Source organism: Callorhinus ursinus, unplaced genomic scaffold (genome assembly GCF_003265705.2).
Source record: "Callorhinus ursinus isolate GAN/ISIS: 27379988/994484 unplaced genomic scaffold, GSC_fseal_2.0 scaffold29, whole genome shotgun sequence".
Lineage (NCBI taxonomy): Eukaryota > Metazoa > Chordata > Mammalia > Carnivora > Otariidae > Callorhinus > Callorhinus ursinus.
Window position 1 is genome coordinate 3,407,101 of NW_027397091.1, and position 16,456 is coordinate 3,423,556.

At 43.5% G+C, this 16,456-nt stretch overlaps 1 protein-coding gene across 1 annotated transcript in view; it reads right to left on the bottom strand.

Annotated features, from left to right (window-relative positions):
- Positions 1-15,401, bottom strand: part of FERMT1 (FERM domain containing kindlin 1) — a 34,143-nt gene extending 18,742 nt beyond the window's left edge. Inside the window, exons 1-6 of the mRNA XM_025876680.2 lie at positions 15,271-15,401; positions 11,204-11,372; positions 9,094-9,327; positions 5,959-6,105; positions 4,684-4,897; positions 3,641-3,743 (exon numbers count right to left, since the gene is read on the bottom strand). Coding sequence (XP_025732465.1) covers positions 3,641-3,743; positions 4,684-4,897; positions 5,959-6,105; positions 9,094-9,327; positions 11,204-11,354 — 849 coding nt within the window. The 5' untranslated portion in view covers positions 11,355-11,372; positions 15,271-15,401. The remainder of the gene's footprint in view (positions 1-3,640; positions 3,744-4,683; positions 4,898-5,958; positions 6,106-9,093; positions 9,328-11,203; positions 11,373-15,270) is intronic.
- Positions 15,402-16,456: the final 1,055 nt, after the last annotated feature.

Consider the following 16,456-nt stretch of genomic DNA (forward strand, 5'->3'; position numbering starts at 1 on the left):
TAAAGACAAAATCTAAATAGTATGTGCAGCCACTAAAATTTGAACTGGACTTTCCTATCTGTCTCTGTCTGTCCACCAGTCAGTCACAGTGTCTACAATTCTAACACTGTAGGAGTTTTAGTGAGAGTAAGTTAAATCACCCAATCAGGCTTTTCTCTCAAATGCAGTCAGTAAAGATTTACAAAAATTAATCAGAGCGTCCACACCTGAACAAACCTAATTCCCCTACCACTCCCCAAAGCCAAATAAAACAATTCCTTGAAAGAATGTTGGTTAAACAAAAGTTGGCCTACATTTGCAAACTGACATTAGGAGAAGAGGATCTAGTCTAGGATGTTATAAAGGACAGGCTAAGCCCTGGCTCCCACTGAGGAACACGGGATTTCTCTGTGGCAGCCAGCGGAACTACGGATTTTCTCCTCTGGAGTCTTGTTCAGGTTCCCCCTGAGGCTCTAGAAGCACATCACAGGTTCCAGGTTTTCACGGGTCATGTATTAACCGCCACCCCAATAGGTCTTTGTCTCTCTGAGAACTCTGTCAGTGGTTTCCCTGACTTAGAGACAAATTTTTCCCCTTGGTGGGGATTGGGTACTCTTGCCCTTCCTTGGCTCTCGATTTCCTTTGTCTTCCGGTTTACTGAAAATAGAAATCCCAGACTGGCGTTCGGCATCTGCCTTCGGCTCAGGTCATGGTCCCGGGGTCCTGGGATCGAGCCCCGCATAGGGCTCCCTGCTCCGCGGGAAGCCTGCTTCTCCCTCTCCCTCTCCTCCTGCTTGTGTTCCCTCTCTCGCTCTGTCTCTCTCTGTCAAATAAATAAATAAAATCTTAAAAAAAAAAAAAAAAGAAAAGAAATCCCAGAGTGGGAAGCACATGGTTTCTGCCACCTCCATGGCCTGAATCCCTGTTTCTCCTCATCCAGGCAATTAGGTTAACCCCTCTCTCCTTCCCACAACCACCAATACAAACAAATAACAAGACCTGCTTCCCAGAGTTTCACTCTCTCAAGAAAGGGTTATTCTTGAGATCTAATCACCAAGGATTCCCAATTAGCTGGGAGGCAGGTTTCAGTACCTCCAGGACTCTTATTAAAACTGTTGTGCCTTTTCTCTACTGAACATTTTAAAAAATACTTTGATTATTGGAGTTATAAGTTATTTTTATTCACACAAATGGGGCAAAATAAGAGATAATGAAGGAATTCATTTTGAATGAATTCTAAAGGGACAAAAGAAGGTACAATAAAAGGTCTCCTTCTCTTCCTTGTTCTGGACTGTTTTGTACCTTGTTCTTTTTCATTTGATAATATACCTTGAATATGTTCTACATCAAAAGAAAGCTGATTCTTCTTAGCAACAACACTATATAGGTGTATCATAATGTACTTAACCACTTCCCTCCTGATGGATGTTTAGGTAGTTTCCAATTTTCTTCCTCAAATAATGTAGCAATAACTGTTCTTGTGTACAGACATATTAATGCACATATTTGAGCCTAACTGTGGCATAAGTACAGTGGAGTGGATTTGCTGTGTCAAAGCTATGTAGAATTGTAATTCTGACAGACATTGCCAAATTGCCTTCCATAAGGATCAGATTAATTTGTACTTTGATCTATAAGCAAGGTACAAGAGAGCCATTTTCCCCACACTCTTGCTAAGATAGTGTATGAAACTTTTTGATCTTTGCCAATACAAGGCTAAAAGCCATTCTAGTTCCTTCTCTATGAACTACGTGTTCATATTCTTTGCTCATGAGGCTACTGGGTTGTTGGTTTTTTTTTTAATTGATTTCCAGAAGCTCTTTATTAGGGAAATTAGCCTTTTGTTTGTAGTATGTGTTGCAAAGACTTTTTCACTTTGTATATGGTTTTTTGGCATGCATAACATTTATGAAAACGCACCTATCGTTTTTTGGATTCTGGATTTTGCATTTTTAAAGTATATTATTTTTGAAATTTTGTATATTCTAGTATTTTTGTAAATCTGAGATTTTTAATCAGTACTTATAACCCTGGTGTCACTGCCTGCCTGCATCTCTCTGCTGAAAGCTGGAGAGGAGACGCTCCTTGATTCTACTATACAGTCTGGTTCCCATCTGTAGGTGCCTTGTCTGTTTTACAAGGTTTCATGGGTGCTATCTTTGCTCTTTTTGATTTGATTGTAGATTCTATGAAAACATAAAGCGCATCTTAAGTTTCTGTATCCCTCTATCTACCTCATAGAAACTTGGAACTAAACCTGGTTATATTTATAGCATTCCATACTTTCAAAGGGGGGAGGAGGGAACTCTAAAGTGGTTGGGGATCATTTTTCCTGTGCCCCAAAGCCATATCCCCAAAGCCTGAGTCTTCGGGTCACCTCTGGGTTGATAGCTTCTATTTGGCTGTTAGATTCAAATAGGTTTCGTTCATGAGCCATGTGGAGAGAACTCCTTACCAATTAAGCAAATATGATCATTCACAGCACCCTTGAAAAAAAAAATCAAAACAAAAAAACCCCTCCCTTTTGGGAGAAGCTGTAGAGTAGTTTCTCCTGAAGGTTTTATCAAAGAGCCAAAATTTGCTCGTTTGCCATGACTCAGTGGAAGTCAGGCACTCCAGAAACAAGCTAGGTCCAGGGGCATTAAACCAGGATCTAAAACAAAGACTGACCAGGAACAAGGCTTATTTTGAAGAAGATGCCGGTGGGACCGGAGATGCACCTCTGAAGACCAGACTTAACATTGGGATCAAGGAAAAGACAGTGCCACGGGAGGCAGAATCACTGTTGTGGGTGAGAAAGGGGGCACCTGGAGGGCCCGTGACTCAGTTTATATTCTCGACATTTGGCAGGTTAAGTGCTGACTCACAACTCCACAAACAGGCCAGGCAGGGCCAAGGAAGGGGAAGAAATTCAGAGGATTTATTTCACCACTCAGTTGTCCTAGTAAACTTCAGGTGGCAGATGGGCACTTAATGGGAGTTGCTGACCAGCTGGGGTCTTTAGTTTTACAGATGGTCCCTCTTTCTCATCACCGAAGACTTATTCAGCCCTGCCGTGGGGAGTGTGGTGTGCACCATCACGGGGTCCTGGCTTATTCATGAGAGTCTGCTCTTAACCTTGGCTCTGATGCTCCTTCCTTCCTAGAAGGAGATTTCAGCTCTGTGAGCCACTCTCCTCTTGTCCCTTGATTCATGTGGATGGAGAGGGGCAGTGCACACTACGCTGGGCAGGAAGACCCACGAGACTCCTGTTAACTCAGGGGCAGCTGACCATGCTCATTAGAAACTTAAAGACGAAAATCCAAAGACAGTATATATTCATTGGTCTAACCCTGCAGAGCTAAACAGAAGATTATACAAATTAACCCTAATTCTGAGAACTAAATGACTCAATTTTCCACTTCCAGGCCTTCACATTGAAAAAAGGAGAGAGAGAGAAGAGGCAGCTGGTGGCTCAGTCGGTTAAGCATCTGCCTTTGGCTCAGGTCATGATCCTGGGGTCCTGGGATCAAGTCCCGTATCTGGCTCCCTGCTCGGTGGGGAGCCTGCTTCTCTCTCTCTCCCTCTGCCTGCCACTCCCCCTGCCCCCTGCTCATTCTTTCTCTCTCTCTCTCAAATAAATAAAATCTTAAAAAAAAAAAGAAGATAAAAAGTATCTTACTTTGGGATTCAAGTCAAAGAACGTGTAGTATTTAAATCGTAACAGTAGCTGCTCATCCTCCTGGATGCCTTGTTCCATAAGGGAACGTGAGGAGTCCAGCCAACTAGAAAACAATAGGATGAGTTTTAAAAGTCAATCAATTTTATACACATATATTATAGTATTACCTAATATGTTTATATACATACTTACACTTATATACATGTATTTACATTTATATACATATAGATGTAGATGTACACTACATGTGTGTGTGTGTGTGTATTTCCTTGAACAAAGTCTGAGTAAGTAATATAACCAAAAACCTGTAAGGGGAGAGGACTTGATAATACCTTATATCTGCATTTTATTTTATAGCTTTTATAACTTTCCAAGTGCTTTTTGTATGTATATTTTGTTTACACTGATACTTAAAATAACCCAGGGAAGGGCCAAGGCAGTTCATATTTTCTCAGTTTTATGGGTGAGAAAATGGAGTCTTAGTGACATTAAGTGCTGTGTTCACGGTCATGTGCCTTGTCGTGGAGCCAGAATGAAAATCTGTACATGCTGACTTTCTGCACTGCCTCTCTTCTACACCAGCTGGTCTGACTCAATGCTGGGTGTATCGTATTGGCTAGAACTTTCTGTAACAATGGAAACAGTCTATATTGCCCTGTCCAATAGAGTACCCACTAGTCCCACGTGGCTACTGAAGATTTAAATGTGGCTAGTGCCACACTTTAATTTTAATTAAATTCAAATTTAAATGTTAATATCCACCTGTGGCTAGTGACTCCTGTATTGGATGGTGCAGTTCTAGAGCTGAAAAATAAATACTGGGTAGTGGTGAGGGGTGGAGAATAAAAGTGAGCAACAGAATTAGCGGGGATGAATGTCATCCAGTCCCATGGAGTGAAGACGGCCTGAATGTCTATTATTCCAGGCTTTGGGGGGAAATAAAGATGACTGAGCTATAATCTCTGGACAGTCCAGTGGGGGTGAGTGAGCCTCATAATAGAGGAACATGGTGAGAGAGAAGCAAAACGGAGCCATGTCCTTACCCTGCATTAAGCTTGGCTTTGTCAACCAGAGACCGAGGCTGGTACATATCAGCCAGCGCTTCTGGTGACTGGGGGGGTTGGCTGAATGCGAGGATGCTGCAGTTTTGTTCTGTCAAAGGGCTGTCGCTGAACCAAGTCATGGTGGAGGATGCCGGCGTTCCATTGATGGGGTCATATGTGGGAGTCATGGTTTTACTGTATAAGCCAGGACTTACTGCAAGGCAAAGGGAAGCATGCACTATGATATGAGATTCGGGGGGGGAGGGGATCTTCGGAAAAATAGATACTAACATTGCTTATACTAAAATGGATTTTGAATTTAAATGTCTGTAACATTTAAATGAGTTATGACTGATGGGAGAGGAGTTTTTAGCTTCTGGAAAGGCAGAGAACTCACAGGCCGTAAGAGCTTCTAAAACCAACCCAAGCAAATGTTGGGGACTATCTCCTTGTCAATAATTCAAAATTCTATTTCAGCAGTGAGTTTTGGCACCGTCAGAGAACAGAAGATCTCACAAGAGTGCATATACAGACTGTATTTTTGGCCCAATCCTTTAAACAAATAATAGTGCTTGCGAATTTTAAGAATCCAGCTAGTTGATGGTTTATAAATCACATGGTCTGTGTAAGGAAAATGCAAAAAATGCTTTTTTATTCTTTGCATTGGAATATACTATGCAAGAAGACTTTTGTTGCAAGCGAGCTAGAAATTGATTTGCTTTTATGTAAAAAGACAAGGATAGTGTCTTTCCAGAATTTTTACCTGCCCACTTGTTACATGCCCGATGCGAAATTTAAATTGAATTCAGGAAAGAGTCACATGAAGAGAGACTCAGGACGAGAAAAGTATTGTTTGAGTGATCCAACTAATCTCTTTTCCTCCCAAACTCACAGCCAGTTCCCCTAAAGCTTTGCATTCATCAGCAACATAATATACACAGTTAAAACAATGAGCTATACAGTTGGTAGAGCACGTGACTCTTGATCTCAGGGTCGTGAGTTCAAGCCCCAGGCTGGGCATGGAGCCCAGTTAAAAAAAACGAACTATAAAACAAACCTTATTAAAAAAAATCCTGTGAGTTCTAAAATTAATTGCATATCCTTTCTTCCTCACAGGAATCCTGCAATTGTAGTCCTTCTTTGTTTGGGGCAAGGGAGGCGAGGGAAGAGAAGACAAGGGAAAGAGGCGCAGAGGGAAGGCGAGTTCTTGGGATTTAAGAAATCCTTGGATTCAAGAATGAAACACAACAATAAAACAGCTGTCAGGAATCATACCTGGTGGACCTGGAGTCGTCGGAGAACCCTCCAGGTTTAAAATATCTTCAATTATGGGCTCCTTGTTACTTTTGTCTTTTTTTTTCTTCTTTTTAAAATAGTCACCAGAAGGCTTTAACAAGGAAAGTTCTTCTGATCGTCTGATATCTAACAAAGAAATATAAAGAATGAAAAACTATCAAAAAGTAAAAAGAGGGGGCGTCTGGCTGGCTCAGTTGGAGGGGCAAGCGACTCGACCTCAGGGTTGTGAGTTGAGCCCCATGTTGGCCATAGAGATTACTAAAAAGAAATAAAATAAAACTTTTTTAAAAAAAAGTAAAAAGAAAATTCCTTCCAAAACCCAGAGTCATGCTGGGCATCTGAAATCATTTCTCCGGAAATTCCTGAGAAGTAGATGGAACTAAATTATATCCCTTTGGAAGAAATAGAAGGGAACCAGAGACTCCTAAAATGTGCGTGTGTATGTGTGTGTGTGTGTGTGTGTGTGTGTGTGTAGGGGGTATGTGTGTCAAAGAGTGGAGGGAGATTTAGTCTAATAAAATTACTAGTTGTTTTTTAATTTATTATGAAAATATTTCAAAGATATCCAAAGCAAAGGGAATAGTATAATGGCGCCCTCATATTTTTATCAGCCAGCTTCAACCACTACCAGTACTTAGCTGTTCTTGTGTTATCTATTTACTACCCATTTTTCCCTCCCTCTTTCTCTTTTTTCAGTTCTTTTTTCTAAAATAACAACCAAGAACCCCACCTTTTTCTTTATAGAACATAGATCCTGAAAGCCTTTCTCTTACACTGTGCCCAATCGCTAATTTCATCCCTATGGCAGACAGCACTGGTGCCCTGCGCATCTCTTCGCGGCCCTCACCACTTCCGTGCACTCTGAGGCGACTTCCGGTGGCATCAGGTAGAGGACAAGCCTCTCTCTACCTGAGGGCTTGCTCTGGATGCCACAGTCTGCACTGCCCAAATGCTGATGCAAAAGGCCACACAAGTTCAGAGAGTTAACACTCCCCAAAAGCAGCCCTCAATGACTGACAAGAGTGGCATATTAACACTCCCGCTCCCTCACCCCTTGGGTGGGCTAGTTCTGAGGCATGTTGACATCATCTCCCAAATGCCCCAAATGCGACTGGATTGGTGACACTCTCTTATGGGTGGCCTTCTCTTTCCAGTCTTACTTCCTCACCCCCCAACCAGTGTTTTCTGGAATCACCCCCCACCCTGCCCCAAATAACTGTTTGTCCTTGAATTCTTATTTCAGGGTCTGCTTCTGAAGCACTCAAACCAAGATGATTCCCAGTTTTCTCTATTAGTCAAATATATTTATAACCGCCACTGCTAATCAGAACTCCTGATAACCATTAACCACACTGAGCTGCAATGTGATTCCAAGCAAAAGCTAAGGAATGTGGGTGTTAAGAGTCTGAAAGCAGTTTTCCTGGAGGCAAATGCACTGATGTCACAGGTCCGGCCATTTTTCAGTTCAAACACTGCTTAGTGCCGAGGCTGAGGCTAGCAGTTCGGCTCCAACCTCTTCCCCTGTAACCAAGGGTGCTTGATTGTCAGGTGGCAGCACACACCTGTGCCCATTCCAAATGCATAATTTATACATGAGACCAGGAGATGAATCAGAATTTCCAGTAGGAGCATTAGAAAAAAAACAACCAAGCCAAACCTGCATCTCCAAGCCCAAGATTTGCATCTTTTCTTTGTGAGAAGACCCATCATATTGCTAAATTTGATTTAGCTTCAGTTGAACAGATATAAAAGACAATGATTAGAAATGCCAGGTTGAGCCCTTTAGAACTACTATGAAGATATAATCTGGAAAAGAGAAGAACGTCTGACTGCTTCTATATATTTTGCAGCCTCAAGTTTTTGGTCCCGGCCACAATGTGTGTTTCCAGTCTCCTGTGGATTGGGTTTTATTTAATCATTTCCTTTGTTTTCCAATCCTCATTGGGATATTGCTGGAAACAACGTGCCCTGCTACTTGCCATTTGCCCACCATGCACCAGGGGCACTGCTGGTGAGCTCTGTAATGGAAGGTTCCATTCACTTGTTCACTTAACAGTTAATGAGCAGCGAACGTGTGCCAGCTGTTGTGCTAGGTGTTAGGAACCTGGGCATGCTCCAGTAATGGTTTCTGTCTTCACCCTATTTAATACCATAGCAGTCCTCACCGACCAACATTGGAACTCCCAATCCTGCATATACTGTTAAGAGTTTTTCTTTTTCTCTCTACCACGTATCTCCTTTTAATATCTTATTTTTAAATTACTTTTACATTCATTCTTTCTTTTCTGTTTCTGTATCCTAGAATGTCAGCTCAAGAAGCTCAACTATTTTTATTGCTAACCAATCCCTAGCACTCGCCACAATGCCTGCCTAATCAGTATATATTTGTTGAAGGAATGAATGAACAGTTTACAGTTTAATGGGGAAGAGAGATTACTCACTCAGATACTGTAAATGCTAAATCTTAGCCTTGGAACCAAAGAATGTACCTACATACTTTCAAAAAGTATAAAACAAGAAAATCTTCATGACACAGGGTTCGCTTCCATTATAGAAGTTCCCCAAATACATGGTTTGGGCAGTGTTGTCCCTAATGACTGTTAAAACCGTAAGAATTCGTTTCCAATCCATAATTAAGTGTACCCTCCTGCTTAAAATAAATTCCACAAATAATTTTTGTGGCTAGAGTATTTACTGTAGTGAAGTGTTAGTAAAGCAATTAAGACACTAAAAAACACCATTATCTCAAAAACAATAAAGATATATCAGCTCTATGGTGATGATGATGGAATGGAACTTTCTTGTTTGCCTTAAATATAATGATGATATTAGTATGGCTTAGAGGAATGAATTTTTTTGGGGGGGAATCTTAATGGGTTTGTTTTTTCTGTTTACAGATCTCTTTTGAAATAGTATTAAGCTCTGTGGAAATGAACCTGATTTATTCCAATAATGTTTCATTTGGTTTAACTCTACTTACATGGCTAAAGTCCCCAGAAAAAGCCTGAAAAGTATGCTTCCTAGTAAGGGAAGTGTAGGCGGAAAGCACACATAATTTTCCTGTCCTCCTTGACCAACAGTTCAAAGGGCATGGGGCCCCTCCAGGGTACTCACTCAGGATTTTGCAGATATCACTGACAGCTTTAAAAACCACAGCTGAGAAGCTGACTCGCAACCTCACTGTCTTCACGTTTGGCAGACGGAGGCGAAGCATTTTGTGCTGCGGGGTGAAGAGAAGCTTTGCATCTGCCTGGACCCCACATTTGTCCAGAGTCCAGTGCGTTTTCAGAAGCCAGCAATGTTTCTGTTCCCACCAGAGGGCAAAGTCTGACCAGTCTTGGGATATGTCTGCAAAAATGGAAAATACGATGAAGTGAAACGAGACAGAACTCTGGAGTCCATTCCATTGCATGCCATTGCGTGCCAGAGCTGAAACATACACATGGTCTTCAGCTCCCCATCTCCTTTTACAACCCAAGGCTCCACAAGCCTGGAACTCTCTTCAAAGTCTCTAAGGTGGCGCAGGTAGAAAACAGAGACTGCACCTTATCATGATTATATTTGAACACAGTGAAAGGAACAGAAACATACACATTTTGTTCTTGATAAAATGGCTGGAGTTCTTTTCCCTAAAGTCCGTTAGGGGCATGGTCCTTTCCGGGAAAGCCAGGAGCATTTGACTTTAATCAAGATTATTTCCCTACAAGAAATGAATCCTTACACTGTTGCATCACAAAGGAGTATCAGTAACTCCCAAAGTCTGCACAGAAGGACTATAAAGTCGACATTCCCCCCCTGCTCAATGACCAGCTCTCTTATCAGCACCTCCAGATTCCCAGTTTCCAAAGTGTCTACCTGAGATCAGCTGAATATTCCCTCTCTTAATGTCAGCGTCAACGTGAACTCTCCTCCTTCAATGCTGAGAGCAAACTTGAATCTTTTTCCTTTGTCAATGCTGGAACCAATATTCAATCTTTTATTTGTTTTTTTTTTTAATGTTTCTCTCTTGTTCTCTCACTTTATGTTAGAAAACCTTTCTTTCAATGCTGTTAGTAGAAGTATAAATGCTGTAACTATTTTGGAAAGTCGTATTATGCAGCATTTCCTCTCTGAGCCATACCCCAACAGAAATGCCTCTCTCTACTCTATCTACTCACCAAAGACGTGTAGTATAGCAGCCCTATCTGTAAGAGCCTGGAAATGGGAACAACCCAAATGCCCATCACTAGGTAAATGGATAAACTGTGGCATAATCATATGATGGAATATCACACAGGAATGAGAGTAAACGAACCAAAACTGTATGCAACAATATGGGTAAATCTCACAGACATCACGTTAAGTGACAGAAAGCAGATGCCTAAGAGTATGTCCTACAGGAGTACACCTATATAGAGTTTAAAAACACGTAAAATTATTCCTATGGTGTTAGAAGTCAGAATAGTGGTTTCCCTTCATGGGGCAGTGCCTGGGAGAGGGGGTCAGATGTGATACTTGGGTGGGGGAAGTCAGTAATATTCTATTTCTTGATCGGAGTGAAAGTTATATGACTGTGAAAATTCATTGAGCAGTACACTTAATGATAAGTGCACTTTTCTGTGTACATATTATACTTTAATGAAGACTTACTTAAAAAAAAATCTCTATCTCATTAGTGTAAGTGAAAAGCCAACATCTGGACAACTTTGGGGGGAAGGTAAAAACAAATAAGAGAAAACAGAACACTATTAAGTTTTAGGTCGATCATGTTTCCTGATGTGAAAACTGACCCTTAAGACTTCTCTTTCTTTGTTTAAACAGGAAGAGTAGCAAATGGTGGGTATGTGTTAGAAGACATATTAGCACTGAGCTGACTTTATCACTGAGCAATCAAACGTCAACAAAGAGAACTGACACGGTAATCTAATGCCATGTCACATAAAGTCACTTCAGATGCCACCAGTGGGATGAGCCTGTGGAAACATGGTTTCATACCTACTGAGGAACTTTAGTTTGCCACCAGAGACCCCAGTTTTTACAAGAGTGGTTAGGGGGTTCAGTTTATGGCTTTTGTAGGATTCTCTATTTCTCTTCTTCCTGTGGGAGGGGGCTTGTTCTCTGAGCCATTACAAGATAAAAAAAGCAGAAAAACTTAGATGATCAGACAACCTAGATCAGCCATTTACTGTTAGTGCAATAGAGAGGGTTTCAAATATAGGGAAACCATAAAGAAACAGTAACTTACTGATCTGTTCTACTAACTTGAGCATCAACCCCCCAACATGCAGGTCTCCGGACACTCTCAGTGTGACATCTTTCTGCTCCTCCTCGTTTGGATGGTCAACTCTGATGACGAGCTCCCAAGAAGCAGATGCAAAGTCGCTGGATGAGAGCATCGTGACAAACGCAGGTGTCTGCCGGATAAAAAGGCAGACACAGATCAGAATACAAGAAGGTAGCTGGAGCTTGCCAGGAGACCCTGCAGGGCAAAACTTTTTCTCATTTTAGCCTCTTCTTCAGGAACTCTGCAGGGTTCCCAGTGCCCCATATTAAATTCAACAGCTTATCTTTAAAGACAAAAAGTCCTATAAAGATGGTCTCAAGCCTTCCAAATGTATGGAATTTTATCTGTCCACAGGCACTTGCCTATTTATTTTCCGTGCCTGCCCAATGCATCAGTCTTCACTTTCTGTCTCTATTGACTTCTCTTGACTTTCTCTGAACTATTGTGGCAATAGGCAACAAATCGTGGGAATCCTTGATATCTTTAAAAAAAAATCAACTTCATTGAAGTGTAATTTGCATATAACAAAACACAGAGATTTTTTTTTTTTAAGTAGGTTCCATGCCCAGCATGGAGCCAAACATGGGGCTTGAACTCACGACCCTGAGATCAAGACTTGAGCTGAGATCAGGAGTCAGATGCTCAACCAAATGAGCCACCCAGGCCCTTCTGCATAGATTCTTTTTTGAGTATAGTGTAACACACAATATTACATTAGTTTCAGGTGAACAATATAATGATTCAACAACTCTCTACTTTATGCTGTGCTGACCACAAAAATGCACGGATTTTAAATGTACAGTTTGATGCCTTTGTTATATGCAAATTATGCCTTCAGCTAAAGTTTATTTTAGAAAAGGATGCCGTAAAAATCTTCCTCTATCTATATTATTATATTCTCCCATAAATATTGCTGACATCTTCTGGTATGACAATTCAAAAAATGGAAGTATAGCAAAATAGTTTCTATTTCAGTCATACACTATGTAGTTGTACCTTAAATGCATATGAAGATATAGATCATTAATAATTATTGTCATAGTATTTGACTTATTTGAGCTACCATTTTATATCATATCAGAGTTGATAAGTTAAGTGGATCAATTAAGTTTTTGGATATACCTCTGGCAAAAGATTTAAAACAGGAGTGACAGACATACAAAGCCCACTCTTCAAAATACAGATGGGGTGAGAACTTCAAAATCAGAGTTTTCCTCTTATTGGAGGAACAAGAATAAAATAAGCTATGCAGTATCAAAACTGGAATGTTTCGGGGGTAATGGGAACACTGGAACCTGAAGTTGGCAGAATTAAATTGAGGGCTCTGTCTTACTCCTAAAAAGAAAACAAATGATCCTATCATTCCTGACTATTTTAATATTGAAAAGAAAAATCAGTCATTTAAACATTAACACATCTTTTTCACTTCACTATGTAAAGACAGCTTATGAGATGTCCATGTTTTCATAAGGCCTATTTTTGAGAAACATCAGTGCACTCAAATTCCTAAAGAGGGGCTTTTCCAAGGGCAAGTGCATGAATCCCCTGGGGATCTTATTCACCTCAGATTCTGTTCAGCAGGTGTGGGGTGCAGGTGGAGACCCTGCATTTATAACAAGCTTCAGGTTAACAGGTCTATGGCTCACACTTTTGAGTCCAAACAGCCACGTGGAAAATTAGCTTCAGGACTCCGTTCCACCCTTCAATCTACCCAAATCAATATGAAGCCAGGGACTGTGGTGACACCTGAGGGATATTATTTTTAATAATAATCACCCCTCAGTCATTAAGCGTCTGCCTTCGGCTCAGGTCATGATCCCAGGCTCCTGGGATCGAGCCCGCATGGGGCTCGCTGCTCTGCGGGAAGCCTGCTTCTCCCTCTCCCACTCCCCCTGCTTGTGTTCTCTCTCGCGCTGTGTCTCTCTCTGTCAAATAAATAAATAAAATCTTTAAAAAATAATGATAATAATTACCCCACCAGTGGCATACCAGTGTTGTGTGCATTTGAAACTATTCACATTTGAAAGCATAAGAGAATCTCAAAATACACAAAGAAGATACACTGTAAATCTGAACGGGCTCAAGGCAGATTTTATTTGTTCAAATCAAGTTCAGGAGTTCAGAAGTAGCTCCTTGTGTTTGTATGACCAGAAGGGATATAATGCTTGTACCTCCCCATGCACAGAGCCACACATGGAGACCTCCTGCTTGGGCAGTGAATGCCATATAGTGACTATACTGGGCCTAACCACTTGCTTCACTGTCATCAGCAGGCTCAAGTATCATTTGTTACCTACTTACCCGGTGATATACTCTGTGTGAACAACTATTTTGTGTTATCTCCTTCATCTGCTCAGCAGTCCCGTTAGAAAAGAGGAAACTCAGGCTCAGAGAGGTTAGGCAATTTGTTGGAAACCACACAGCAAGTTAGATGGTGGAGCCCAGACAGAAATCCAGGTCTTTCTAACCCCAAACTCTTAATCACTACACTGGGACACATCCTTCATAAAGTTGCAACACCAATATGAAATAAAACTCTTAAAACCACATTAGCTAAACTCTCAGGAGGCTTCACTAAGCATTTCTACTAACATCTTTCCCAGTGAGGAAGCAACAAAGATAACACCATAACATGGCACTGAACTATTTGACTTTAAGACCCTCACAATTTCTAAACTGCTATGGTTCGACGTATAGTTATTTTTATTTTTTATTTTTTTATTTTTTAAAGATTTTATTTATTTATTTGAGAGAGAGAGAATGAGAGAGAGCACGAGAGGGAAGAGGGTCAGAGGGAGAAGCAGACACCCCGCTGAGCAGGGAGACCGATGTGGGATTCGATCCCGGGACTCCAGGATCATGACCTGAGCCGAAGGCAGTCGCTTAACCAACTGAGCCACCCAGGCGCCCAACGTATAGTTATTTTTAAAAGTTTGTACTTTACTCATATGTCGAACATAAGCAATAGCATGGAGGACTACAGGGGAAGGGAGGGAAATCTGAAGGGGGTTGAAATCAGAGAGGGAGACGAACCATGAGAGACTAGGGACCCCGGAAACGAACTGAGGGTCTCAGAACGGAGGAGGTTGGAGGGAGGGGTAACAGTGTGATGGGTATTAAGGAGGGCACGTCTTGTGATGTGCACTGGGTGTTATAGGTAACTTAAGAATCACTCAACACTACATCAAAAACTAATGATGAACTATACAGTGGCAAACTGAACATTAAAAAAAAAGTTTGTACTTTAAAGTGACTCCTTACTGCTTGTTTCATGAGTGTCACACATTGATCTTTTCCTAACTTGGGCAATCAAAACACTTCTCAAAAAACAAAAAAAAAAACAAAAAAGAAAACCCACTTCGCAGGTAGGCAACATATGGTGACTCCCTTACAGCGAAATTCAGGCTAAAATTGGACAATCTGGTTTCCCCGCATTCCTCTCCTATCTTCCTGCACCTTCATTTTTGAGTGAACTTCTCATTCGCAGCAAGCTGCTACTTGTTCAGGGGAGCAGCAAACACCAACCGGAAGACACAGAAGGAGACGAGAACAGAAAGCAAAGCGCGCAGGCTGACCTGCCTTCGCTGGGGGAAGCCAGCTGTCCACCTCCTCCTGTCCTCCTTGACTACAGAAAATGCAACAAAGGACAGCCAGACAGGCAGACAGCCAGCCAGACAGAAAGATGAGGGAAATAGCCCCTGATGCTTCCCCTGGAAGATCAGAGAGTGTGCCTGTCCAAAGGCCACTCCGCCTGTCGGTTGCCAGTCCTGCAGGGTCCTGGGGCCAGGGGGACTGAGGTGGGTGCCCCTGCCCCATAGGGCAACCCCCGCGGCTACAAGGAGAGTTTATTTTGCAAGGCCAGATAGGCAAGGCCGGAGAAAGTGGCCACACGCCGGGGACGTAATTTTTAATTCAGCAGCTATTTACATGCAAGGGGCTGAAGAAAGGAAGGGGCAGGGGTCTCCAGCCTGGGCGGTGCCCCTCACAGCCTCCCCCCCGCCCCCCTAGCTTTAGCCCCCGGCACCCACCTGCTCTTCGGGCGCGGGTGGCGTGCAGCCTCACGGACGCGCACGTGGGCGCCTGCGCTCCCGAGATGCCGCCGGAGGCGCCCCAGGCCCGGCGGGCGCACGAAGCGGACGAAGCGGGGTGCCGGGGCCGGCGCTCGCGGCGGCCGCTCGGCTAGGCTGGGCCGGCTGGGCTGCGCGCGGCCGCTGCGGGGAAGCCGCCCCCGACCTCCCGGCGAGGCGCGGCACGGCGCCTGCCCCCAGCTGGACGCGGGGTGCGCGGTCTCCGCCCTGCGCGGCCCCCGGAGGCCCGGCCGAGGCCGGCGCGCGGCGGGGCAGGTGAGGGCACGCCCAGCCCCGGGCCTGCTGGGTCTCGCTCCGGGAGAGGGGAAGCGCTCGGCAGAGTTGGGAGGGCTGAGGATGGCCGAAGGGCTGCGGCGCGGCGCGGCGGGAGGGCAGGGAGAACCCGGGCAGACGCACGCCGCCTGCGCCCCTCCAGCGAACTCTCAACCGGCCCCTCGGAGGCCGCCTCCAGTTTCTCCGGTTCCCCGAGGCCTTTCGGGGACTAGCCCAGGTGGCTGAAGTCCGGCTACGTGCCCTGCCCTCCAGGTATATCCATCACTCACACCCCGGGGTGCGTCCAGGTCCGGAGACTCCCTTCTCCCCTTTAAAGAGCCTGGGGGACCTGCGATCGCCAGGTGGAAGAAACGAGAGCGGGTCATTTCTGAGTAAGAGGGTGATGTAAACCCCCGACAAGGGCGAGGCGCCCGAAATATGCACAATGCAAGACCCCAGGGCAACTCAAGGCCACGCCCCAGGCCGGAATTGGGTGGCTCACCTCAGATTCACCACCTGGTCTCGCCGGTCACCTTCCTGTCGGATTTACTCCCAAAGAAGGCTGGGTGGGTGACTTTGGGCAATGTACACAACCTGTCCAAGCCTCCTTGGTTCATATTACACACATCTGTTGAGTGTTTACTACGTGCCAAACATGGGGCTGAGCTCTAAGGATGCAGTGGTTTAATGAGACAGTCAAGAAAATGATAGTTTCCTCATCTGTGAAATGGGTAGAGATGGAATGTCCACCACCATTGCAGGGTTTCATGCAGTATAATATAAGCTTTAGCGATTTACACCGAGTACATAAAGGTCGTGATAACTTAATTTAAAATGCTCTCAAACTTAGAAGTGGAATCCTTGTTTTTGCTTG